This window comes from Xenopus tropicalis, chromosome 7 (assembly GCF_000004195.4).
Source record: "Xenopus tropicalis strain Nigerian chromosome 7, UCB_Xtro_10.0, whole genome shotgun sequence".
Taxonomy (NCBI): domain Eukaryota; kingdom Metazoa; phylum Chordata; class Amphibia; order Anura; family Pipidae; genus Xenopus; species Xenopus tropicalis.
The window spans coordinates 102,981,054-103,007,921 of NC_030683.2; the positions used below are offsets into that span (position 1 = coordinate 102,981,054).

The 26,868-nt window shown below is 41.6% G+C and overlaps 1 protein-coding gene across 2 annotated transcripts; it reads left to right on the plus strand.

Annotated features, from left to right (window-relative positions):
* The first annotated feature begins 2,763 nt into the window (after positions 1–2,763).
* Positions 2,764–26,367, plus strand: trim28 (tripartite motif containing 28). Of its 2 annotated transcripts, XM_002937602.5 has the most exons (17): positions 2,764–3,242; positions 8,338–8,447; positions 9,230–9,362; positions 10,261–10,393; positions 11,485–11,601; positions 12,567–12,681; positions 14,082–14,228; positions 14,319–14,433; positions 15,020–15,105; positions 16,657–16,687; positions 17,260–17,302; positions 17,398–17,590; positions 19,550–19,845; positions 20,278–20,392; positions 20,538–20,612; positions 21,000–21,134; positions 22,926–26,367. In XM_002937602.5, the coding sequence occupies exons 1-17, from the start codon at positions 3,005–3,007 to the stop codon at positions 23,130–23,132; spliced, it is 2,289 nt and encodes a 762-aa protein (XP_002937648.1). In that variant the 5' UTR covers positions 2,764–3,004; the 3' UTR covers positions 23,133–26,367. The 2 variants fall into 2 exon arrangements, with proteins under 2 accessions (XP_002937648.1, XP_031761563.1); XM_031905703.1 differs by lacking the exons at positions 2,764–3,242; positions 8,338–8,447 and adding an exon at positions 8,833–9,118.
* The last annotated feature ends 501 nt before the right edge of the window (positions 26,368–26,868 follow it).

A 26,868-nucleotide genomic window follows, 5' to 3' on the forward strand; every position in this document is an offset into this window, starting at 1 on the left:
TGAGCTGCTATTAGTGATGACCCTGTTTAATTTTCTTTTTTACTTTATATTCCCTTATTTTCCTGAGAAGATTCCTGGGAGGGGGAGCGGACCAAGGGGTCAGCTCGCTCTATAAGGCGCTCTTAGCAGCAAAGTTATGTGGGCCCACTGCGTAATATTTGTAGAAGGCACGCGAGTTTTCATTTGGGAAGGCCATCATGTGTATGCCACCTTGTCAGGCCCAAACTAGGATTCAAAATAGGCACTAGTAAGTACACAGAGGCACACACAGCCCTCCTCCCCTCTAAATAGTAACTGTCTAACAAAAGGAAAAAATGTATGTTTCTTCAGTGAAATATGATATACATTACATTCCTAGGAGTCTGTACATTTCCTCTTTCTACCTGAAGTGCTTGTTTGACCTTGCACCCCTGATGTTGGAATCCCCTATGGCAGAAATAGAAAGGTGGTGTTAGTGTGCTTTGAGTGGTAAGTGTAAGCTAAAATGCTGGTTTAGAACACTAAACAATTCCTGCTTGAGCAAGGACGGGTCAACTAGGTCTGGCTACTATATTATAGGAACAACTGCCTAAGGAAATGGATGACACAGGTGATATTTCTGTCACAATCGTTGTAGTACAAACCCTGGGGGCTGCTTGAAAGATTGTACTCTTTATTGAAATTTCTGCAGTAGAAAACAGAGAGAACCTGAACACAATGGTACAGACAAGGGTTAAATAGATTTGTAGTCAAGGCAGGCAAGGAGTCAGGGCAGGCAGCGAGCAATCAGTTAAGAAACAAGCACACTAATCAGGAGATTAAAACAGAAACAACAGCTGAGGCAGGAACTGTAGTAAAATAGAGCCATCTTGGGCAATTAAAAGGTTTCAAGAAAAGTTTCTTAGTTCTTATTTTCAAATTTGCAGCCAAATGTGTAGCTCTGATTTTATTTATATAGGAGCAAGGATTTTTCCCGCTTCTTGGTGGGCGGGATGGCCATACCATGTTTGCTGCTTGTTGTACAACTGGCAATACATGGCAGCCCTATATATGTCAATCTATTTGCACACATAATTTCTAGTTATAGTATGTAGGGATCCCAAAGAATTGGGCCCCTTCAGGATGAGTTCCCCTTTATACAGGCACCATGAGGGTGGCTTTAGGAGATTTGGACACCTAAGGGCTCTGGCACACGGGGAGATTAGTCACCCACGACAAATCTCCCCTGTCACGGGCGACTAATCTCCCTGAACTACCATCCCACCGGCAAAAATGTAAGTCGCCGGTGGGGTGGCACACGCTGCGCAGGTGATTTCGGCAAATCACCAAAGTTGCCTTGCGAGGTATTTTCGGCGATTTGCCGAAATCACCTGCGCAGCGTGTCATCCCACCGGCGACTTACATTTTCACCAGTGGGATGGTAGTTCGGGGCAATTAGTCGCCCGTGACAGGGGAGATTTGTTGCGGGCGACTAATCTCCCCGTGTGCCAGAGCCCTAAAGGTGGTCCTGTGTGTTTATGTGCTAAAAGGGAGTTTCCTTGTTATTCAGCAGCAACCACTAAGTGGCAGTGTGCTGCAATATAAAAGGGCATGCAGACATGTTCTGTTAGGTCTTAGTCCTGGGACTGCCTCTGTTAGGAGGTGTACAACAGGATAGTGTTCTAGTACAGGAGGTACTGTAATAGGTCACTCTAAGAGTGACAGGCAGGCTAGAGAGAATGGGCAGAGATAGCCCCAAAAGGAGAGAGAAGGGTTAAGACCCCCCAGCATTCATGGCTGGAGTCCAGGTCCTGTAGTGTTTAGTAAGAGGAGCCAAGTCAGCACCTGGGAGTGTTCCCAGTGAAGGGGCCCTACGCGTGGACCGGGGTGAGTTCCTAGGTGGGATCACCTGGTGGGAGTACCGGGGGTAGCCAAAAGAGAGAGTGTGTGACTTGAGCCATCTGTGTGACATCCTCTGAAGTGTTCTGCCTGCATCAACAATAAAGCAAGTTCATCTGGTTCATCATTTTAACCAGTGTCTTGGCTGTTCATATACTGAGGATCCTCAACTGTCTGGTAAGCAGCTACCCCAAGGGAGGGGCAAGGTACCGGGAGTTGCTGGGAATCCTGGTCCAAGGAGGACATCATAGAGTTTTCCCAGGGAGGAGATATATAGTTCTACCTATACCTACCCTGGGTGAAGGCACGCCATTTATTTAGATCATACCTCTCCCCCATAGATAAGCGGGGGCTCAGGGCTCCTGTAGCGCCACACGCAGGTGATTTGCGTGTTAAAAGTACCATAGTAGCCAAAATAGGGTTACAAGTATATTAGCTATCTTTATATGAGAGAATGAGGCATGACCAATGTTTCTTCTCTAAATCTCTAATTATTGCTTTAGAACCCTGCAGCCTGAGGAATCTAGGGAAAGTCAAGCACTTATTCATATTGCATACAAAATAATCATTTGATTGGTAAGTCAAGTAATTATCTAAATGTGTGGAAACTATTGCCCAGGGTTGAGGGCAAGATATTCTTTGATCTATGCCTGAATGACTGATCCACCAATATTTTCCTATTTCTGTCTCAGGAATCAGGGGGGCCTGAACAAAAAGTTTGACAACCACTGCTCTACCGGCTAATAAAGCTTTGCTAATGGCCCAAATCAGCACAGACATATAAGAAATAATCCCCCTTAGTAAAAAAAAACAAAACACTGGAGTAGATCACACAAAACAAATAAAATGTAATTCTTATTTAACTGCACTTTACTAAGACACTCAGCAAGTCCATGCCCCGCCCATTCCTGACATCACACTTAGTGGGCATGCACTTTTTGAATCGATCGCTCCGCTAGGATTTCGGCGCTTTGCTGTTGGGGACGTCCCGTCCGTGCGTGCGTATCCATCCGCTGTTTGCGCGATAGTTCGGTACAGCAGGCAGGCAGGCCGCGGGAGCCAGCAGAACAATAGAGTCTCTCGGAAGAGGCGGGAAAGTCTTCTCTTGCGCAGGCTCCTCACAAAGGGAAAGAAAAACACCCCCAACATGTCGGTAGCTGCAACGCGTGACAAGCGGAGTGTCCTGAGCACCGACAATGGCAACGGAGGCAGCGGGGAGCCCGACGGGCAGGAGCTACTGGAGAGCTGCGGGGTGTGCAAGAAGCAGTTACGGGCGGACACGGAGCCCCAGCTCTTACCGTGCCTGCACTCCGTGTGCCGGGCCTGCCTTCCGCCAGAGACCCCTGCGCCTGAGGTGGCCACTAACAGCGGAGACTTGGCTTCAGGTATGAAAGAAAGAGGCGGGAGGCCTGCAGCTCTCCTGCTCTGAATGTGCGGCTCATGTTGCCGCCCACCTTCCGTGTGGTGTCAGTGTGGGAAGGGGACCCGGGTTCTAAGCCTCAGTTTCCGGCCCACCATGCTCAATATCTGAACAAAGAGCTGCCTTGGTGCCCAGGGGAATGCCAGGCCATGCACGGTGCCAGCTTACTGTGTGCACCCTGTCTGCTCCCGGCATGGCACCCTGTCTGCTCCCGGCATGGCACCCTGTCTGCTCCCGGCATGGCACCCTGTCTGCTCCCGGCATGGCACCCTGTCTGCTCTCAACATGGCACCCTGTCTGCTCCCAACATGGCACCCTGTCTGCTCCCAACATGGCACCCTGTCTGCTCCCAACATGGCACCCTGTCTGCTCCCAACATGGCACCCTGTCTGTTCCCGGCATGGCGCCCTGTCTGCTCCCGGCATGGCGCCCTGTCTGCTCCCGGCATGGCGCCCTGAGTGCTCCCGGCATGGCGCCCTGAGTGCTCCCGGCATGGCGCCCTGAGTGCTCCCGGCATGGCGCCCTGTCTGCTCCCGGCATGGCGCCCTGTCTGCTCCCGGCATGGCGCCCTGTCTGCTCCCGGCATGGCGCCCTGTCTGCTCCCGGCATGGCGCCCTGTCTGCTCCCGGCATGGCGCCCTGTCTGCTCCCGGCATGGCGCCCTGTCTGCTCCCGGCATGGCGCCCTGTCTGCTCCCGGCATGGCGCCCTGTCTGCTCCCGGCATGGCGCCCTGTCTGCTCCCGGCATGGCGCCCTGTCTGCTCCCGGCATGGCGCCCTGTCTGCTCCCGGCATGGCGCCCTGTCTGCTCCCGGCATGAGAGGAAACTTCGGCAAATCGCGGTGCCGCATATGCCACCCCACTGGCGATTAACATTCTAGCCGGTGGGATGTCGCAGGCGACCAATCTCCCCATGTGTCACAGCCCTTAGGGCTCTGGCACACGGGGAGATTAGTCGCCCGCGACAAAACTCCTTGTTCGCGGGCAACTAATCCCCCCGAGTTGCCTTCCCCTGCCATCCCACCAACGAAAATGTAAGTCACTGGTGGGATGGCACACGCGGCAGCGCGATTTTGCGCAAATCGACGAAGTTGCCTCGCGAGGGTTTTTCGGCGATTTGTGTGAAAACGCGCCACCGCATGTGGGCAGGGGAAGGCAACTCGGGGAGATTAGTCGCCCACGAACAGGGAGTTTTGTCGCGGGCGACTAATCTCCCTGTGTGCCAGAGCCCTTAGGGTGAACACACAGCTGCTAGCTACTACACACAGAGCTACTAGTAGCAGCTACTTGTCGTGGCTACTGAAATAGACAATGCTGATAATTTACTGATAATCGTCTTTACGTGTGTTTAAGGGCAGTGACAGATGGAGAGATTAGTCCTTGAGAGGAAACTTTGGGTGACTTCGGCAAATCATAGCGACTCGTATGCCATCCCACCAGCGATTTACGTTCTAGTCAGTGGGATGGCATTGCTGGAAGATTAGTCGCACGAAGATTTGTCGCAAGCGACTAATGTCCCAGTTTGCCACTGCCCTTAGTAAAGGCAATTCTCATTTTTTTCTATGGCAGGGGTTTTTTTGAAGTTTAGTAGCTGTGACAAGTAGCTGCTACTAGTAGCTCAGTGTGTCTTCACCCTTAGGGCAGTGACCGACGGGGAGATTAGTCGCCCCGTGTCAAATCTTCGTTGTCGCAGGCAACTAATCTCCCCCGCAATGCCATCCCACTGGCTAGAATATAAATCACCGGTGGGATGGCATACGAGTCACTGAGATGTCCTGAAGTTGTCATGACAGGAAACTTCATGCGACTTTGGGACATTGCAGTGACACGTATGCCATCCCACCGGCGATTTACATTCTAGCCTGTGGGATGGCACTGTGGGAGATAAGTCTCCCCGACTTGCCATCCCGTGCATACGTGTTGCTTTGGTTTAACGAAAGGGTTTCCTTGCTAGGAAACTTTGGGCAATTTAATAACCACAGTTGATTCTTTAAACTACAATTACATTTACAAATAACATTAAAACCATCGTTAAAAAATGTGTAATATATATTTCTAGTTATTTAGATTTTTTTTTTTTCCAGTTTGCAAAAAAAAGTTTTTTGGGTTTTAATACTCCTCGTTGTGTAGCAGTCACAAGAGGCTTGATCATATATGGGTGAGACGCAGCATGCAAGAAGTCCATAGACCATTGCAATTCTGACAGAAATGTCAAACTGTCTTTTTCCTGATTTTAAGTTAAAGGGTGACTTGCAGAAAATATCCCTCAGTTTTTGCTAAACTTTCATTACCAATCTTAAAAATAGTTATTTGTAAATACATTTTGTAAATAAATGTCTGTCCCTTTATACTCTCTGGGTCTGAATCATTGTAGCTTAAAGGGGTGGTTCCCCTTTAAGTTAACTTTTAGTATGTTATAGAATGGCCAATTCTTAATAACATTCCAATTTGCGCTCAAACGACTGCCTGATTGCTAGGGTAATTTAGACCATAGCAGCCAGATTGGAGCTGAAATTCCAAATAGAGAGTTTCTAAACAAAAAGTTAAATAATTAAAAATACACAAATAAAAAAAATTGAAAACCAATTGCAAATTGTCTCAGAATATAACGCTCTACATCAGACTAAAAGTTAATTTAAAGGTGAACTACCCCTTTAAGTCAGCTGATTAACAGACCCATGAAGAATCATTCAAGGCTTACTTCTGTTCCATTTTTTTCAAGAGGCAGAAACAGCTGTGCAGGAAAGGACAGAATGGCAAATTTTTAGGACATGTAAAGTCTATTTTACTGGGAGATGCCAAAATGTAAGCGCCCGCAGTTAAATAGATTGCTACACTTTTCCTTGGACCAGGGCTCCTGTTAGGAGAAAAATGCATCAGACCATGGAAAAGCTACCTAAGCAATACGCTGGCATATCCTTACCTGAGATCTTTATCCCTTTGGTGTTCCTCATATGTGCAGTAGATTTTGCTGTACTGCGCTGATAATAATTTTTTCCACAGGCCGGTGCAGTTTTCTCAGGAAAATCTATTTCACTGGGGGTTCCTAATCTTTTTGCACCCCTCCCTGAAATACACTTTACATGTCCTTCTATTTATATACAAGTTTTATATTTAACATTAAAGGAACAGTAACACTAAAAAATAAAAATGTTTTAAAATAATTAAAATATAATGTACTGTTGCCCTGCACTGGTAAAAGTTGTGTGTTTGCTTCAGAAAGACTACTGTAGTTAATAGAAATAGCTGTTGTGTAGCCATGGGGGCAGCCATTTAAATTGAAAAAAGGAGAAAAGGCACAGGTTACATAAGAAGATAACAGATAACTGTGTAGAATACAATGGGAATCTGCTACTTATCTGTTATCTGCTTAGTAACCTGTGCCTTTTCTCCTTTTTTCAATTTAAATGGCTGCCCCCATGGCTACACAACAGGGTATTTATATAAACTGTAGTAGTGTTTATGAAGCAAACACACAACTTTTACCAGTGCAGGGCAATAGTACATAGTATATTAATTATTTTTATACACTTTAATTTTTTGGTGTTACTGTTCCTTTAAAGGTATAGTAACCAGGTGCACAACATCCTACCCATTGTACCTCTCTGTTAGCTTCTGTTTCTTGTTGTTTTTTTGTGTCTGGCAAAATTGGCAGCTTTTTATTTCTATAATATTTGCTAGCTCTAGTTATACAGGTGCAATGTGGCAAACTCAAATGCTTTGCAGCAGGGGTGTTCAAAATGTAGATTGAGATCTACTAGTAAATCCAAAACTGGCTGCTAGTACAGCAATGTTTACAAACAAACCCATCAGGCTACCATTCTGTTCTTATGCAGATTTCCCAAGCACTTGAGAAATTGATCTTATTTGTTTGTGAAGATATCAATTGCTATATTTAATAAACAAATGTTATGAAGCTAAAACCGATCCATTACAGTGCTATAGCAGTGTTAGATCTTGATGGGGATAACACTAATACAAGTATATCCTGCAATGGTAAACATGCTCCACAATGCATTCTGGCTAAGCAGGACTATGGCAGGGGTTTCCAAATAGGTAAACTGCATCCTACCAGTGGAACCCTGGCTACAAAGAGCTCTGTTAGACTACTATCCTGTTTTGTTCTTTTGCAGGTTTTTCCAGTATCCCTTTATAAGATCCCTTGTTAGTAATGTCTGGGTACCACTGGGCAGTGGTATTCCTGGGCTGCTGTAGCATTCGTAATATATACACTAGCACCATTTTGGTAGCTGTCAGTTGAGTCACAGCGTTTTGATGTCTCTGCTGTGCAGTAAGGCTCAAAGTGATTGACTGCAATGACATATAATCCTTGTTTCGTACAATATTCGGTGCGTGTATGGCAACTCGACGAGGCGACCGATATCGCAGGAGGCTGCTGCTATCGGTCGATTCGCTGATCGTGCGCTTTAGAAGATTTTGATCAGGCGCCTGAGCAAAATCTGCCTTCAGGGCTGAATCTGTAGAAGGAGGTAGAAATCCTATTGTTTCTACCTCCATATCTGACGATTCAGTCCTGAACAGACAAAAGATCGAAAATCGCCATGTGTATGGCCAGCTTATGGCTAAATCCACACAAGTTTGTTTTTTGGCCTGTGTATAAATGCAGGTGGAGTATTGGCCCCCTATGCTGCAGCCTTTTTAATTTTGGCACCAAAACTTGCAATATTGAAAATGTTATGTTATATTATATATGCATATTTAATATTAAAGAGATACTGATACCATAAATTAAACTATTTTACATTTATCTTAACATTGTCTCTCATCGTTTCTCTAGGAGGGGGCTTCCTTATTTAAGTTGCAGTAGTCTGTTAGCATTGGAAATTCTGACTGATGGACTTTAATGTACATTAATATTTTGTGGAGATGTTTTTTAGTAACAATATCACTTTAATTTTATGTAAGAACAGCTTTAAAAAGAGATATTGTGAAAGTTATATAGATGATGGTTAATTAGGGCATATTTTTTTTTTAACTTCTGGCCATGTTTAAACAGGTGTTTTGTGTCCTGTTGCTAAAACTGTTTTGGATATATTTACAGCTGTAGTTAATTGCCCCATATGCAAGCACCAGTGCTTCCAGAAGGATATTGTTGAGAACTACTTTCTAAAAGTGGAACCCACTTCCGAACCCGTAACTGAAACAATTCAGGTGAATTTGAATTTGTGCAATATTTTTAACTTTGCTTATAAAATCTAAATGTAAACTTTATTGGTGGTGATGGTGGTTGTGATTGTGGTGATGATGATGGTTGTGATTGTGGTGATGAGGATGGTGGTTGTGATGATAATCGTGGTGGTGATTATTAGCATCCCTTTGGAGGGCTTGTACTTGATCACTAATATTCTGATGCTTATATCTTGGAACTGTGTGATTCTACGCAGATAGTTGCATCTTCATCAGAAGTAGCCTAGTCATTTGTATCCTGTGGAGATCATATGTACCATTTAAAGGACAACTGCAGCTTATCCAGCATATATTTGCAGGGTTGCTGCATTTTAGAAAGTTATCCTAACTCCTTTTGTCCCCATTGTTTTTCAGAACTCTTGCAACTGCAAGTTGTCCTGCTTGGAAGAACGTTGATCCCCTCCAAGGACTTACCATCCTCCAAGGCCCAGGATAAAGTGCATGTGCACCTCATGCTTGAGCAGTGTTTGGCCTTGAGTCATGTCTGCCATGACAAAGTCAACTGCACATGCTCTTTGACTTGTGAGTCACTCTTAACGTTAATGTTGGAAGGGATCAGTGTGAGGGTCTTCCAAAAAGGATCACTTGCAGTTGCAAGTGTTTAAAGAAGCAGAGTGGAGACTGCAGAAGTTATGGTAAGGTGAAGTAATAAACACAAGCCTTAGCTCCAGTAGTTTACTTAATGTGCATGTCTTTTTTTTTTCTGTAATTTATTTACATTTTACAATATTCTCTTTGAAATACAGAGATGTACCAGCTGTGATGACAATACTGTAGCAAATAGTTACTGCGTCGAGTGCACAGAGTGGCTATGTGAGACCTGTGTGGAGGCGCATCAGCGAGTGAAATACACAAAGGATCACACCATCAAAGTTAAAAGTAATTTCTTTTAATTACCTTGCTACATTTGGTACAACCTACTTAAATTGTAGAACAGTATTATAACATTGAAAGCATAGTTATTAGCTTTTGATGAGAATTCAGCTGCACAGTATTAAATGGACCTTTTAATGCTACAGGTCCTGGTATGTTTTCATCTTTAAACCCTAGTCCCCTGTATGTTGCGTGGATGGGTAAATGTCTGTGTTTACAAACATTTTAACTCAAAGTTACAGCCCACATATTTGTAAAAGAAACACTGAACTCCCATTCTGTTTTGTGTTTTAAAGGTCAGCTAAAGGGTTAGATCTGCTTTAAAGGTCACATTTTGTCCAATAAATGCTCACTCATTATGCACATGTCTGTGTCCCTACACCTGCGCCACAAGCTCCCACCAGGTGCAGAAGGCCTTATTCTGGCTTTAGGTTTTTTTGCAAAAAAAAATAATTAAAAATTGTATGCCCCTTCTGGAGTGGGGGCTCTATTAGCATGCACATCCAGCAGGGAAAACTTTTTTTGTGCAATAGGTGCCCATAGGTTAACTTTTAGTATCTATTAGGATGTCCTATTTTTAGCATATTTTTACTTGGTGTTGCTTTTGCAAAATGTCCTAGAAAAAAAAAATCTAAAAGTGAGCTACCCCTTTAAAGCCTTGCTTGCAATATGGCTCCCTGAAGTGCAGGGGCAGTTTCAGTTAGAAATATCTGGTGTTGTCGGCCTACTAAATCTATACACTCATACAATTGCTCAATAATACATAATTCTATGCACAAATGTTAGTATAGGATTCAAGATGCTTGTTAAATGTCCGTGCATAAAGGCAGACAGCACTCAGTATCCCTGGCGCCTTCCTGCATTTGCACCTTCAGCAAATAATTCATTTCTTTTCAAATTCTAGGTTCTTCCAAAAAGGAAACAGAGCGAGCAGTTTACTGTCCTTTGCATAAAAATGAACCTCTCATGCTTTATTGTGAATCCTGTGATACCTTAACTTGCCGGGACTGCCAACTACAGGGACACAAAGATCACCAGTAGGTGCATTATTTACGAAAGCCCTTAAAGGACAAGGAAAGTCAAAATCTATTACGCACACTATTAAATAGTACTACTATTGCTATGTAAAAACGCTGTATTTCTGGCTTGCCTAGTGAAAGATTTACTGAGATACACATACTACCTACTCGTTTCAGTGAACCGAGCTGCCATCTTTAATTGGGATGCCCACTTCCTTTCCCTCACTACACTCAACTGCATATGCTCCAACATCCTCCCCCCCAGAGACAGAGAGAGTCAGGGAAAGAGGGAGATGGAGAGAGGGCACATGGAGCTTACTATGAGCTTCTTAAAGTTTCCAGCAGCAGCAGCTATGCTTCCTTCAGCAGCTGCTGTTGAAAGCACCCCGAGCAAGAGCAAGGAGATTTGCTGTATTGCACATGCAGTGACAAGGTGCAGCACCCAATCAATAACACACCACCCCCGCCGCTCCGCTTTGCTCCCCTCCAGCACTTGCGGTGCCTCTTCAAGTGACATGGTGTTGCCCCCCCCAGCGCTCCTCCCAGCACCGGCGGTGTCCCTTCAATTGACATGGTATCGCAACCAACCGCCACTGCTCCGCTCCCCCACCCCCCGCACCTGCGGCGTCTCTCCACATTACATGGTTTCGCCCTTCCCCCCCCCCCCCCCCCGTCGATCCACTTCCCTCCCCAGCACAGGCGGCGGACGATCCGCTCCCCACCTGCACCAGCTAGCGTCTTCTTCTTGTGGCCTCAGCTCACCCTGCATACACTTCTTATGCAGGGTCACCATGGCTACCAGATGCTATGGGGGGCACTCCTGCTACTTTGCATGTGCGTACTAAGGTCGTAGTCATACAGTGTGTGCAGGAGCGATGCATTATGGGAATCTTCTCTACCCAGCTCAGCTTTTTTTTCTGTTTGGCTTCTGATCATCTGAATGATTGAAATATGGGGAGACTTAAGGGCACTATTGAGACAACTGAAGGTATGCCTGCAGTTTGAGATTAACTCTTTACTAGCCTTTCCTTCTCCTTAATCCAGTGATAAAATACAGGCTAGTTATTGTTTGTTCCCTGGATAAGTCCAATCCTCCTCTACCTTTTCAGGTACCAGTTTTTAGAGGATGCTGTTAAAAATCAAAGGAAGGTACTTTCTGCTCTGGTCAAGCGGCTTGGAGATAAGCATACGGCTTTACAGAAATCTACTAAAGATGTTCGAACTTCGTAAGTGCTATATTTTTTTTTTTTTTTATAAAATAAAAATGTTAATTTTTGTTATACCTTTGCCCTTAGTGTTTTGGAACCGAAGATATTTTGGGGAGGGAGGGTGCATTATTTTTTATTAATATATTAGTAGGGATCTGTTTAAGATATTTAGGTTTTCTTAATTAGTGTTGGTACTCTCATTCTAGTTGTGTTTAAAGGACAAAGTAGAGTTGCTTAATTCAGAACCTAGCCTGGTGCTCCTCATCTCTTCAAAACCACACCTGCCTGTATAATTCAGCGCCGCAAGCCCATAGTCTCCTAGTTCCCCATCATATATGCAGTACATAATTTCTTTGACAATTTGTTCTGGGCAAGCTCAGAGAATGCTTGGGAACCAGAAGGCTATGATGGCGAGATGCCAGGCAAGGTTTTTCTGGGCCAAGGCATTTTACGAAGGAGCACTGATCTGGGATCTGAAGAAAGCATCTTACATCACTGGGAGGAATGGCTAACAGTTTGTAACCCTGCAGTAATTGTACCTTTACTTGTGATTGTTCAGACCACTGTACTTTAAAGGACATTACAGAACTCCAGTTAAATTTCAGGGCATTCGCTTTCTCAAAAGTCATGTGGAAGAGTCAGCAAGTTTACTTACAATCCTGTTTAAGTGTGGGTTGTTTTGGTTTTTCTTTTATTTTGTGCATTGGCGTTCTTGTTCATTCTTTATTTTCTTGATACTACTGCAGGCAACTAATCTCCCCGCAATGCCTGCAGTAGTATAAAGAAAATAAACCCACCAGTGATCCATTTTATTGCCAATGGGAAGGGACGTGTTTTCCAAAGTCACACACTGCTTCCTTTCTGCCTTAAATGACTTTGCATCAGTTTCTTTTGAAAACAGTGGGTGATCCTGGGAAACCAAATACATACGCTAGTGTTAAATCGGAACAGATAATTTAGGATTTTTTGTTTATTTTTGGTAGGATTCGACAGGTGAGTGATTTACAGAAGAGATTGCAAGTGGATGTAAAGATGGCAATCTTGCACATAATGAAGGAACTTAATAAACGTGGAAAACTACTAGTGAATGATATGCAGGTGAGTTTTGATGAAGAATATTTGGGATAGATGAAGTATGCAGTAGCATTGATTTACATTTTTATTTGCTCTTCCAATAAGTGATTTTCTTGTAAGTGTACAGTGCAACGCAGGATTGGCATTAGGCACAGTTTGCTGTTGGGAGGAAAGAGATATGGGCAAATTATATAAATACATTTTGTTTTCTGTTTGAGCTGCTGTCTTTTGTTCCTTTAAATACAAACTTGAATACTCTTTTTACTGTTGTCGTCTAAGATACAGAGTCATTGCTAGCAGGTTTTAGCAGGGCAAGAGCAAGTAATTTGCTTATCTGGTGTGCTGTCAATTCTTGAGGTTTACAAAATTTGTATTAAATCAAAATTTGTAGTTCTTAGAGTAACTAGAAATCATATAGTATAAGCTGTGTCTTGGAATACTGATCTAGATATATCAAATTAACTTTTAGTGCATCCTCAATGTATCAAGAAAATAACCTAAATCAAAGACATATGGGAAAGATAAGTGAAACTAATTTAAAGAACCAAAGCTTAACTAAAGGAATAGGATAGAACTTTTGAACATTGTTTTGGGCTTCTGCACCAATCCAAGGCAACCACAGCCCTTTAGCAGGTAAGATCTGTGCCCCCAGTAGCCCCCTATCATCTTTTCTGCTGATTCACTGCACATGTTCTGTGCTTCTGTCAGTTAGAGCTTAGTAATTCATTTAGATTCACTTTACATGGCAGCTCTGAAATCAGGGCAATTGCATCAGAATAGAATAATTATCCCTGTAGCATGAGCTTATATTACAGGCCAACCTCATTTTCTGTTTGATAATTTGCAAAGACTTAGCTTTTCAACAGCTGCTCGGATCACACGGACCATGTGCCCTGTCCCGGACAGTTCTAACAGAATCCAAGATGGGGATCTCCTGTGACTACTGTAAAGACCAGTACCATTACTACTACAGAGATGCTGAAACTTTTGGCTAGTGTAGTCAATTTAGTATTTAAGTTATGGCATTTTTAGGGTTTAGTTCTCCTTTAACAATTCTGCTGATTATTATTATTATTATCCTTTGTATAAATTCTGCAGTGCTGTACAGTAATTGAACATACAGGTTCCATAAAAAAAATACAATTAATAACAGGTACAAAAGGGTACAAAAATAAGTTCCATTCTTAGAACAAAATCTTAAATGCTGATGATCCAGCTCTAAATTATCAGCCTTTGTAGGAATGCAACAACTCCTGAATGTCTGTATTTTTCGATGCAATTGTAAGTAATGTTGCTGGTCCAGTTCACCTACCACTGTGCCTGACCTGATCATAGGCTTCTGGATACATTCTGGATAACTTTAAATCACAGTGCTGAAGCTACCCATCCTATGATATATATATATATATTTTTTTTTTCTTTAGAAAGTAACAGAAGGTCATCAGGATAAACTGGAAAAGCAGCACTGGGCTATGAACAAATTGCAAAAGCATCAAGAGCACATCCTTAGGTTTGCCACGTGGGCACTGGAAAGTGACAACAACATAGCCTTATTGCTTTCAAAGAAACTGGTAATATAACATATAGCGTTTAGCTTTGTCTTTCTGATTTTACTTAAGTATGCATCCTAAATTGTTGCATTTTTTTTGTCTGATCAATAGATACATTTTCAGTTGCATCGTGCTCTAAAAGTTATTGTAGATCCAGTTGAGCCTTTAGGTGATTTAAAGTTCCAGTGGGACTCTGATACCTGGACAAAGCATGCAGAGTTTTTTGGTAAGAAATGAAACATTTCCCTTTTTCTTATTCATAATGTTCAGTGAAGAGATAACTGATGTCTTGTGGCAAAGTTTCAAATAATAAATGCCTGCTTGTGTGATCCAAACAGCTTCTGTCTAAGAACATCCCACACAGTTGCCAGCAGTATCTGGCTGAGCGATCAGCATGGCTTCATCTTGCTTGCTTTTCATAGAGCCCTATCTCCTTACCAAAACTAATTGTCTGTGAAAAGAACAAGAACTGTTCTTCAGGCTTGGCCAGAAGGGCCCCACTGACTGGAGGCTGCCATTTTGTTTAATCAGTAACGCCTGTATAAATCTGAGCTATGTTTCTTCATGATCACTGAACCCGGTGACTGAAAACAGAGATTGTGGGTTTCAGTGTTTGAATTTAAGATTAACGTGGAAATTATAACAACCAGATTCTGTCATCAACTAAATAATATTGGACCATTGATGGCAACAGTATACATGTAGCCTTTAGTGATGAATCTATCCTGTTTTGCTTCACCATAAAATTGGCGTCAGTGGGCGCATTATCTTTATTTTATATTTATAACCGCAGTCTTATTTCCATTTTACAGGCAAAATTGTATGCGACAAAACAGGTGTTCCTCAGTCATCTTCTGGATCGTTGGCAGCCCAGTCTATAAATTCTGCGTCATCTCAGGTGCTGGCTTCTCTTACTAACTTTAATCCAATGGTACAGAATCGACCAAGGCTTGGTGCTTCCCAGATTCAAGCATCTCCAGCCAGAGCTGGTACAGCTGGTAACTTCATCCAGCCCATGCAGGTTTGGATTACAAGATGGGGATATTTAACAAAAACAAATTGAAAAAAAACATATCACGTTCATCCCATTAGAGACCCCCCCCCTTGGACTTTATTTAATGTAAATAGATATGTTCAACTAATGTAACTGATATAGGAATGTTCTGTAGTGGCCTTGAAAACCCCCTAATTACAGATCACTTTCACAGGTCCAAGTGTATGGATTTTGTGCCTTTGGTGTATGACTTGATATTTCAGCCTTGATTGGAAGGTGTGCACATGATTCAGTTATGAAGGAAGTTTTAACTTTTGAAGCTTCTGCTCCTTCCTCCTCTCATTGACTTTATGCAAACTGGAAGCACCAGACTGGCGGTTCTGTCCCTTAAACATGTATTAAGTTTGCATTACAGCCGTTAGGAGGCAGTTGTGTGGATTTAGGCCATTCTCTGATGGCACAAATATCCCATGTGCCTTCGTGCTAAATATAATATATAGGTACACAGTAGAAGACAATACTAGTGGTTTACAAAGATGGTATAGTGTGCAATGTTGACATGGCACTATGCCTAGTTCCCTGTAACTGCAACCCGCCCTATGTCGGCAAGAAATCAGAGCTCCATGTGCATTGAGATACACAGATGAAGTGCCTTCATTTCCCCCGTGGCTGCCTACAGAGTAGCATGTAATGCAGAAGCAAGCCACACTTGTAAGTAAGCTAACCCACTCCCTAATTCTGGTACTGGCATTCTGAGGTATTAAGTAGCCAGATAAGTTAAGACTTTCCCTTTGTAAATGGAGCTTTTAATCCCAAAGGTTTACCTGTTTGTATCCTTTTGGCCTCTGGCACACGGGGAGATTTTCACTGAAATTGTGGAAGTTTCCTCTCAAGGCAACTTGCGCAATTTCACTAAAATCACGCCGCCGCGTATGCCATCCCACTTGGATTTACATTTTCGCCGGTGGGATGGCATTTCGGGCAGATTAGTCGCCCGTGAACTGGGCGATTTGTCGCGGGTGACTAATCTCCCCGTGTGCCAGAGCCCTTAAGGTTTATGGCACACAGGGCATTTTGCCTGCCCCTGTATCCCAGCAAAGAACAGTGCGTACAAAACACTGCTATAGTGTCAGTACTGCCGATGGTAATTTGCCTCTTTTATCTTATAATGTTGCCTTGATCATATTGAATAACGGTGTTGTAGATGTTTTGTTTTTTTTATTTTGTTTTCACTGTTACTTTTTGTGTAATCACTGAACATGAAACTTTATTTAATCTCCTTGTAAATAATGATTGTACGGATCTAAAAAGTAGTTGAAACTATGACAGTCTAAAGTACCTATAGGGCACGTAAGCTCATGTTACCAGTGCACTGATATTTTCATTATGTCTTTTCATCTGGGAATGTACAACATTCACCTTTTTTAATGTCTGTTATTTTTTTCCCACTTGCAGATGATGGATGACTTTGATGGGTCTTCTGCAGGTACGTACATATAACATAGAAGTACGCTGGTAATGTATAACATTGCTGCAGTAAGGAAGCTTTTCAAGAGCAAGTTCATGTGCCACAGATAACCCACACATTTTGGAATTCTTCCAATCATGTATATATTCCACCCTACAGAAATAAAAAATATTCCACTAGGCAAATAGCAAGTGAGTACAGTTGTTTTCCCTAACATGTATGAAGGTGTAATTCGTTCAGCTATTTTTTAGGCTTCTGTAAGACTCCATTATTCAGTAACTGTTGCCTTAGCCCTACTTATGTCATCCAGTAGTCCTCCCGCAGTTCTATAATACCATAAGAAGATAGTAGGGTATAGCCTTGCAGCATTGGTGGGAGGGACAGACAATGGAACATGGAAATGGTAAACTGCGTTTTTTGGGCTATAGCCGTGTATAGAGAGATCACAACACCATATTCCATGTATTAACCACAATTCAGCAGGATTGTAGTGTGTTCAGAGTTTTAAGCTGACACTTGCCTACGTATCTATCATACAACTGTCCATTTTTCTCAAATATTTTTTTATATTTTTTCCCAATTTATTTTAGAGGGAGAATCTTCTGGATTTGATACTTTCCCTGGCCAGAAAAGGTATGCATGCAAGTCAAATTTTGCTGTAATTTTAAGTAGCAAAAAACTTTACAAAACAACCCTACCATTTTAATGAAATTCATTCCTGTTTACAGAGGGCGCAGTTCTGAAGGTGATGTAAATGAGCTTTTAAAAAAAGTTCCACGTGTCAGTTTAGAGCGCTTGGATGTAGACCTTAACCCCGACACTCAACCACCAGTCTTCAAAGTTTTCCCCGGAAACACAAATGAAGATTATAATTTAATTGTAATTGAGAGAGGGAATCTTCCAGGGGAAGCTGTTGTGAAGGTAAAAATTGTAAATATTGTGTTAAATTAAGCAAATATATATTTTTTTTATGGTAGAATTGAGCAGTAAAGTACAACAAAATGTGGTGGTATATTTTTAAAGGAGACATATTGGATAACTGGGAAAAACCCCTAACCCTGTAGGCAATTATGAATAATATATGGTGCTGGTTTCCCTTTGGGCTAAAAATTTATCCTATCTGTAAAAATGGCCCTTTTATTGGAGCACCCTATAGATCCTTCTCTGTCTGAGTTTGAAATGAAGGGTGGGCGTGTCCTAACGGTCCCTGCCAGAAGCACACCAGGAGGGGGATAGCCAATCACAGCCCTGCACTCACACTAGCACAGACAGGCTTCAGTTCCCTATCAGGTCAGCCTAGCTGCTGACTGGTTCCTATCCTACAGTGCAGTGTACTGAGAGCCGCCGGCTCCCCAGCTCATCCAGAGATTCAGCTAGCAGGAAGTGGAACAGATGGGTGGGGCTAGTGGAGTTTTGGTGGAATTTCTCAATAAATCAGTCAGAAACACAACTTTTTTAAGCACAATCCGTCTATATCTAGAAGAGTATTATTCACTGGTACATTGTTAATTTTTATAGGATATGTCTCCTTTAAACCAACAATAGATTTACTTATAAAAAATAATGAATCGTATCATGAAAGTGTTGCCAGAGTGCCCCCTGCTGTTAGGGCCTGGCAAAATGTCAGAATCTTAATTTACTGGAGCATAAACTTGTCCTGATGCTTTCCTGCTCAGTGCTCTTGTTCAGTGTTACATTAGCATAGAACTAAGCAGGAAGAGGCTTTGGTAAGCTTTTGCAAGGGCCAATTATGCCATTAGCATTTAAACTGCAAATATAGTGAAATCTAACATTTGCAAATTAAAAAAGTACATTTTCTATTTTTAAATTAGTTTCTGATATATTAGCAGTTTTATATTGCTACTATCCGATTCTTTGCTTAACAATTGCCTCTGAAAAAAACTACGGTTAACTGACTAGCTCTCAAACTGACTCAAAGAGAGCAGTTAAAGGGGTTGTTCATCTTTAAATTATGTTTTAGTTTACATAGATCTTGATATTCTGAGACATTTTGCAATTGGTTTCCATTTTTTTATTTTTTGTCGTTTTCCAGATATTTAGCTTTTGGTTCAGATGCCCTCCAGTTTGGAATTTCAGCAGCTATCTGGTTGTGAGAGTCTTGTTTACCTTGCCAACCAGGTTTAAATGAGAGGGGCTGAATAGAAGAAAGCTAAAGGAATAAAAAGTAACAATAAAAATGCTGCCTCGCAGAACAATAGTTCATGGGCTGGTGGGGTCACCGACCCCCATTTGAAAGCTGGAAAGATGTAAAAGGGGAAGGCAAACAATACAAAAATGATGAAAAAAATAATGAAGACCAGTTGCTAGGAATATGACATTCTATAACATATTAATAGTTAACTCAAAGGTAAAGCACCCCTTTAAGCTGAAAGCCTGGTATTGGTATTGTTTAAAACTGCTAATATCTCAGAAACCACTAATCAGAAAATTAGGATGAAGTCTGCGTATGTTTACATAGATTACATTTTTGGGTTTAGGTCTCATTTAATTTATACAAGAGGTCAGACCATTTTAAACAGTTTATTTTGGCAACAATATTCCTTTGATCATCTAGGCAAGACATAGTCAGAAATTTAGAGTTTGATAAGCAAAATAAGAGTTCCTATAGGTCATTTCAACTAAACTCAACACTTATAATGCCAGATTTATCCCAAGTTAATACACTACAGGGGCATAAAGAAAAGATGTAAAAGATTGTTTACCATAATGTTGAGAATTAGCCTGGATTGGAAGACCTTCAAAATTATTAACAATAAACAATAAGCCTAAATGTCTTTTTTTCATCCTTTAAATATCCCATTTACGAATTGATTTGCCCAAAAACTCTAGAAACAATTTTTTAATTTTGTTTTCCTTTAGGAAGAAGCCATGGAAACAGGCATCCCTATCCCAACATCTGACCGCTCTGAAAAATCCTTAGTTATTCGACCAGATGGCTCGACAGAAACTGTGCCACCTGTAATCCGCCAGCCTACTGCAGCTGGTAATGCCACTTCCTCTGATTTCCAAGGAGCAAGCAGCGGGGGATTTTCTGATGGGCTCAGTGGTGCCCGTTGTAAAGTGTGCCAGAAGGAAGGAGCCCTACTGACATGTAGCCAATGTAGAAGCCTTTTCCACAGAGACTGCCACCTACCATCAGTCATGGAAATGACAAGGTAGAATAACTTTTGCAAAAGTAATGTCTTTTATATTAAATGGTTAAAGCAGCAGGGGACATAAATATTTCTCCAGTGTGTGATTTGAGGTCAGAGGCACTATAAGAATAAACACTATAAACAACAATAGACCCTAAAATTTGGGCATATATGTATTTTGCTTCATTTACTTCAGCCCTCAGCTTCTGGTTCAAGCAAGTGGTCATTAGTGCTGGTTTATGTTTACTATACAATCCACCAAATTGTAAACCCCAGCTAGATCGTTCTTGGCACAGGGGTGGGGCAGCAGCTCAGGAAAAGGGGATTTAAAGCCACTCAACTTTTTGGCACATTGTGCCACAGGTGGGACACAGCTAGATTACTTTTTAAATGTTATTTGCATTCTAAATCTTTTGTTATACACATTTAAGCATTTCTATGTGTTCTTTACAGTGGTGCATGGAAGTGCATGTTGTGCCAGGATCTCGTGCCCAAAAACGATCAAGGCGTCGACATGATTCAGTCACCAGCTGTAGATTCCAGCCGTCTGTCTCCGTCTGATCAGAAGGTTTGTAGCTGTTGCTTAATGCCGGTCACTGTTTTACCACTGAATACAATTCAGATGGTCCTGTTGGCCTATAAAATAAGTGAAGTGAAAATTCCACCCCTCACAGAACTTGTGTTTTGGAATGTATTGTGTGTTATTTTTGCAGAAATGTGAACGTCTGTTGTTGGAAATGCTTTGTCATGAGCCGTGCCGGCCCTTCCACAGGTTATCCTCCAGTTCAGTAAGTTCAATTTTTTTTTTTGCTTTATAAGAATGTTATTTTTGTATAAAGTGTAGTCTGCTTAAAACATGAACAGAGGCAGAAATATGTGGGATTGCCTATAAAACATGTGGAGGCTTTAGATAATCATTAATGTGATCTCCTGGTGCGCTCTACTTAGATCACATACACAAACACACACACACACACACAGGGTGAAGTAACAAGATAGAGGTGGCCACTACTTATATGCAAATACACCCAAAGATGGTGTATCCTTTTCAGTCTTGAGAACAGAAAAATGTCTGCAACTAATTGCCATATATAATGGGTTTATCTATTTTAGGGGTTATTCATTTCTATGTGTTTCATGTAATCAAACTGCACTTTGTTTTTTTTCTTTACCAGGAAAATGATCCTATGATTGACCTTACATTTATTCGTGCCAGACTGCAGCAGAAACGCTCCCCTTCATATAGTACACCTGAAGACTTTGTTAGAGACGTGTGGATGATGTTCAGAAGCGTGAGCAAACTTGCAGAGGTCAGGGAGCCTTTTTCCTTCAATATATATTCCATGTGTGTAAATGGTTATCCCTTACATCAGGGATCCCCAGCCTTTTATAACTGTGAGCCACATTCAAATGGAAAAAGTCTTGGGGGGCAACACAAAAATGGAAAAAAATTCCTGGGGGCGCAAATAAGAGCTATAATTGGCTATTTGGTAGCCCCTATATGGACTGGCAGCCTGTTTAAACTGGGTTTTATGCAATCAACACTTGCCTCCAAGCCAGAAATTCAAAAGTGAGCCCCTAATTTGAGGCCACTGGGAGCAACATCCATGGTAAAACAACATGTTGCTTCTGAGCCACTGGTTGGGGATAACTGGGTTACATTATATGAAACATAGCATTTCATCTTCTCATGCATCATTTCTCTGCCTAGTTAGATCTGGGTACAGAGGCAAATAAAATATAATTTTAAGCAACTTTTTATATACATACATTATGTAAACAATTGTAATATTTTCAAAGAAATGGTAAGACCAAAAAAATTAAAATTTATCAAGATAATTGGAGTATTATGTACTGCTGCCCTGCACTGGAAAAAGTTGTTTGCTATAGCAACAAAGCTGATTTGTAGCCACTGGGGCAGCTATTCAAATTCAAATATGGCTAAATGGCACAGGTCACATAGTATAACTTGTAAGCTCTGTAAAACTCCATTGTTTTCTGCAGAGCTTATCTCTTATCTGCTGTGTAACCTGTGCCGCTTCTCATTTTTTCCTGCTTAAATGGCTACAGAACCTTTTTTTTTTTTATACATATATATAAAGTATATTGATGCAAAAACACCAGTTTTACAAGTGTAGGGCAACAAAATAGTGCTGGGCGGTATGACCAAAAATTTATATCACGGTATTTTTCAAAATTATATCGGTATCACGGTATTTGACGGTATTTTTTTTTTCCCCATGCATGATTAGGTGACCACCCCAAACACCCGCCACCCACACACCCCCCGCCACCCCAAACACCCCCCCATCCGCACGCAGCCCCCCCACCCCCACGCACCCCCCCACCCCACCCCAAACACCCCCCCATCCCCTTCACATAAATATAACCCCCACCCACCCCCACCCCAAACACAACCCCATCCCCTTCACATAAGTATAACCCACCCCCACCAATCCCCTTCACATAAGTATAACCCACCCACCCCCACCCATCCCCTTCACATAAAATATAATTACTGGCCAGGCACCCCCCGACAGCTCACATTGGTATCCGACTCTGAATGCGTCCTAGCGATGGCGCTTTTGTAGAGTGTGCGCGCTGACGTCACGTGCGCGCTGACGTCACGTGCGCACCCGGAAGTATTCAGCACACCGGTATGGGGGTATGTCAAAAATTTATATCGGTTTCAAAAAAAAAAACCGGTGATCGGTTTTTACCGGTATACCGCCCAGCACTACAACAAAACATATTTTTATCACTTTAAAGCAATAATATTTTTAAGAATACCTTTAGGGTAAATGTAATTGATAATGGTATTCTCTAAACTACTGGTACTGTGATTACTACAGAAAACCAGCTGGTGGATTACTGACCTCTGCTACATTGTTTTTCAAAACCTGAGAACAGGAGTTTGACTCCTGATGTATTTTAATGAATGCTTATTGCTTAGAATGACTGGTTAGATGCATTTATTACTAAAATATTTTTTCTATATAATTTAAATCCTGCGATGGTCTTGTTTTGGGGATACTTGAGCAAGAATAGCCACATAATTCTTTTATCCATTTTATTTAGTGTTGAAATATTTTTTTCTTCAGGACAAAGCTGTGGTGCAGTCGATCATTGAGCTGCAGTCTTTCTTCGAAACAAGACTTAACCACCTTTTTGGTGACCGCAAGTTCTCCTGTCTCCTGGGGGAGTTTTTAAGTGAGGAGGAGCAGCAAAGCGTTACACAAAGAAGTTCCCCGATGAGCACAACCAGCGAGAGTGTATCATCTGTCAAAAACACCACTGAGCAGGATTAAAACTATCTCTTCTAATAGATGAAGTCAAGAGGATGTGTATGATTTATTTCTTATTGTTTGGTCTGTGCACATGACTGGCAAATTCCAGTAAATATGTCCCTCACTCCTCTTTTTGAGTCCTTGGTTCTGTTTGGATAGTAAATTTGAATCCTAAGGAATGGGAGGATCCATGATATTGACATTAAGCGTCACCTGGGCTACACAATATTTAGGTTAAAACTAGGTCGAATTTCTGTCACCTTAAATGTTTTTTCCCATTTTCAATTTTGTGGATTATTTCACTATGCCATTTCATTTTTTGGTTACTTGTTGTAATGCATCTTTTGCCACAAAAGCCTACTAATGAATAGGGATGCACCGAACCCAGTTTTTCGGGTTCAGCCGAGAACCCTGCCGAAAAAGGCTGAATACCGAACCGAATCCTGGATTTGGTGCATCCCTGCTAATGAATTATGAAGCCTCTCTTACAGCAAGGTTTATACAGTGGTTATATCTTTCAGTAAGGCCATCATATTGCTTTTATTGTGGGTCCTTTTTGGACATTCATCAGTTTGAACAGAGAAGTCTCCTTGTAATTTTAAAAACATTGTCACAAATACAGTATTACATTTAGTAAATGCATAAGATGTGGGAGTATTTTTTAAATTGGTGGAGAAGGTCCCCTTTTTTTTTTTTTTTTTTAATTTCTTTTTTTCTGTGACTGATATTATAGGGGAAATATACCCTCCCTCTTTTTACATAAGCTTGTTCATTCTTTAAAATGCATGAATTGAACCTTGTTCCTCTGTGAAGTGATGAATTCTGGGACTGGCAAATTCCAAATGGGCTGCTGTAAGATGCCATAGTCACTATTTAGTGGGCAGTTGAGTGTGGGGTGGGGGGGCGCGTATCTGGCATGAAGCAGGGTAAGATTCCATGCCAGTACTGAATATGGATGTTTCTGAATGGTATTTAGTGGGCACGTTGGGGGTGGGGTGCTGTTTGCACTGCTCTGTATTTCAAATGCCTATTTGTAATCCCACTGTGTAACTACGAGAAGTTGGGAAATGGTTTCATTTGAATTTGTGGAATCAGTTATGTCTGTGCAAAAAAAAAAAAAAAAGTATGTGGGGGTATATTTTCCCTTTAATGTTGGACCAAGAAAAGAGTATGGCAATGATATCATTATCTGTATAAAAAGCTCCCTGACTTTATGGGAGAACTACAAGGTGCATCATGGAGGGGCGGTGCCAAGCTGTTACACCCCCCCCCCCCCCCCCCAAGGATTCAATTTACTTCTTAAGCTGTACATGTGCTCATTTTGAATAGGAACAGGAAGTGTCTGGGAAACTGGACCAATATGGTTGCACGGTGCTCAGGTAACACACCCTGTCCTGGTGCATTTTTGGAAGAGGAGCTCCAGCTGGTACAGGGTAAACTACTAGAATTGCTAGAGGGCCATGTGATTCTACCTTTCTGTTCTTCTCTATAAAACAATTTTTTTTTTTTTTTAGTTAAAGATTCCCATATTAATACTGGCAGACCAATCCAGGACCAAATCTTTTTTGTTCTTTTGCTTCTGATTTAGCATTTTGTCAGTGATAGCCATGATATTTTAGATGTGCTCCGCTTTATTCTCTGAGATTGCCTTGGATATATATATATATTTTTGTTTGCAGGTCATAATCTAAGTTGGGTATTATCAAAGAGAGAGACTTCCTAATATGAAAGGAAATGAAGCAGAACAATCAGTAATGTGTGTTTCAGATGCAGAGGAGCATTTATTTAACTACTAAATAATACTCTTAATGTTCAAAAAAGCAAACAAACTCCCTATCCAGTGAGCATACTGGCAGCAGGGGAATCTGACCAAGCATTGGGATTACTGTTGGTATAGTTGGACAGGTTTAACACTAGTCCTTTCTCGTAACCCTAATGGTTGTGACCACACCCAAGACTTTTTTTATTTCCAGTTAGTGAAAAAAACACTAGCAATTTGCATCCCCTTAGAATATATCCTGCACATAAGTCTACTCCTTCCCCCCCCAATAACCCTGTAACGTTAATGCTGGCTTTTGTTTCTGCTTCTGTGTCATGTTTTGTGTTCCGTCTCTATTTATCAGCTGATAGACCAGTAGGGTGCACTAATGTCTGCAAGCTCTGGTCACGTTGCATAGACTGCTTTGATGTGATCTGGGACAGGTATTGGACCTGTTATCCAGAATGCTTGGGACCTGAGGTTTTCCAGATAAGGCGGTCTTTGTGTAACTTGGATCTCTATCTTAAGTCTACTTAAAAAAACATTTAAACATTAAATAACCCAATAGGATGGTTTTGCCTCCAATATCCAATTATCATAGACATCAGTGATCCTCATAGAGGAATATAGAATACGGGCTCTTTGTGAGTGGCTCACAGGCCTCCTGTGCATATTTACACTTTATCAACTGTTTTTGTTTCGGTTCGGTTTGTTTTTGATTTATTACAGCATTTACTATTTATTTGGGACATTAGGGGTAAGTGAAATTGCTTTCTGACTACAAGAATAGTTGTAATACACACTGCAATACCCTTCTCTTCTGCCCTGGAATACTACAATGAGCATAAATTGAACCTTGTTCCACTGTGAAGTGACGAATTCTGGGACTTGAATTCCCTCTGCTTTTACTTGGAATGGGGCACAGATTCTGAAAAGCAGAATCCAGTCCGGACTGACAATCTGCATTCTGGCAAATTCCAAATGGGCTGCTGTAAGATGCCATAGATAGTCACTATTTAGTGGGCAGGGGGGGGGGGGGATATCTGGCACAAAGCAGGATAAGACTCCATGCCAGTACTGAATATGGGTGTTTCTGAATCCCCTGTTACTACAAACTGCAAGTTTCTGTACAGCTTTAAGTTACATTTGACTGTTGTCATTATACTGTGTAAGGCAGGACTTTCCCTACTACTGTCACAGCCTTTTAAATGTATCTACTAATTATCAATGCACTGGCTTTTGCCCAGCTGTCAACTTTATCTGGTTATAAAATTTTGTAAGAGCAGTAAACAGTCTGGAGAATATGAACTTTTTTTTTTTTGGTAATAAAGCAACCCTATCAATTTCTTATATCATTGGTTAAAATAAATTTGTTTCAATTATTTTTGTTTCACAAAAGTGCTTTTTGTTTTAGTTTTGTTTACCTACAATTTGCCATTCCTATAATGCTTGTATATTTTAGAATGCTTTCATGTTGAATAAACAGTTGTAACACGGTGTTGTTATCTCTTTGCAAAGAAATGGGGTGCTTTGGAATAATAGTGCATGCTATGTAGCCTTCATGAAACAGCAGCACATACAGGCTTCTAGATGCATCTTCTGGATAGCCCTGATATCAACATTTATTTCTGAATGGCAAATGCATAGAAAGGGTTGGGTAGGGATTTCTGTAGTACTGAGCATTGCCAGTGATTCTCAAGTAGGCTTTCTGCCTCCATCTACAATATGTACAACAATGGGGTTATATTAAAAATACAAAAAGCACTATATTTGCCCAGGAACAGTAACCCATAACAACCAATCAGCAGGAAGCATTTACTGGCATTTTTGTTGGTGGTATGTTGAGTTGATTGAGTATTCAGCCATACATGATGCCAAGTGTTGGTGGCTGGAATGGCCTAAAGCAGTGCTGTCCAACTGGTAGCCCCCCCACTTGTCTGGCTGCTTTGATGGCTTAACTTTGTGTAAACTTTAAATGGTATCAGTACTGAGATTAAC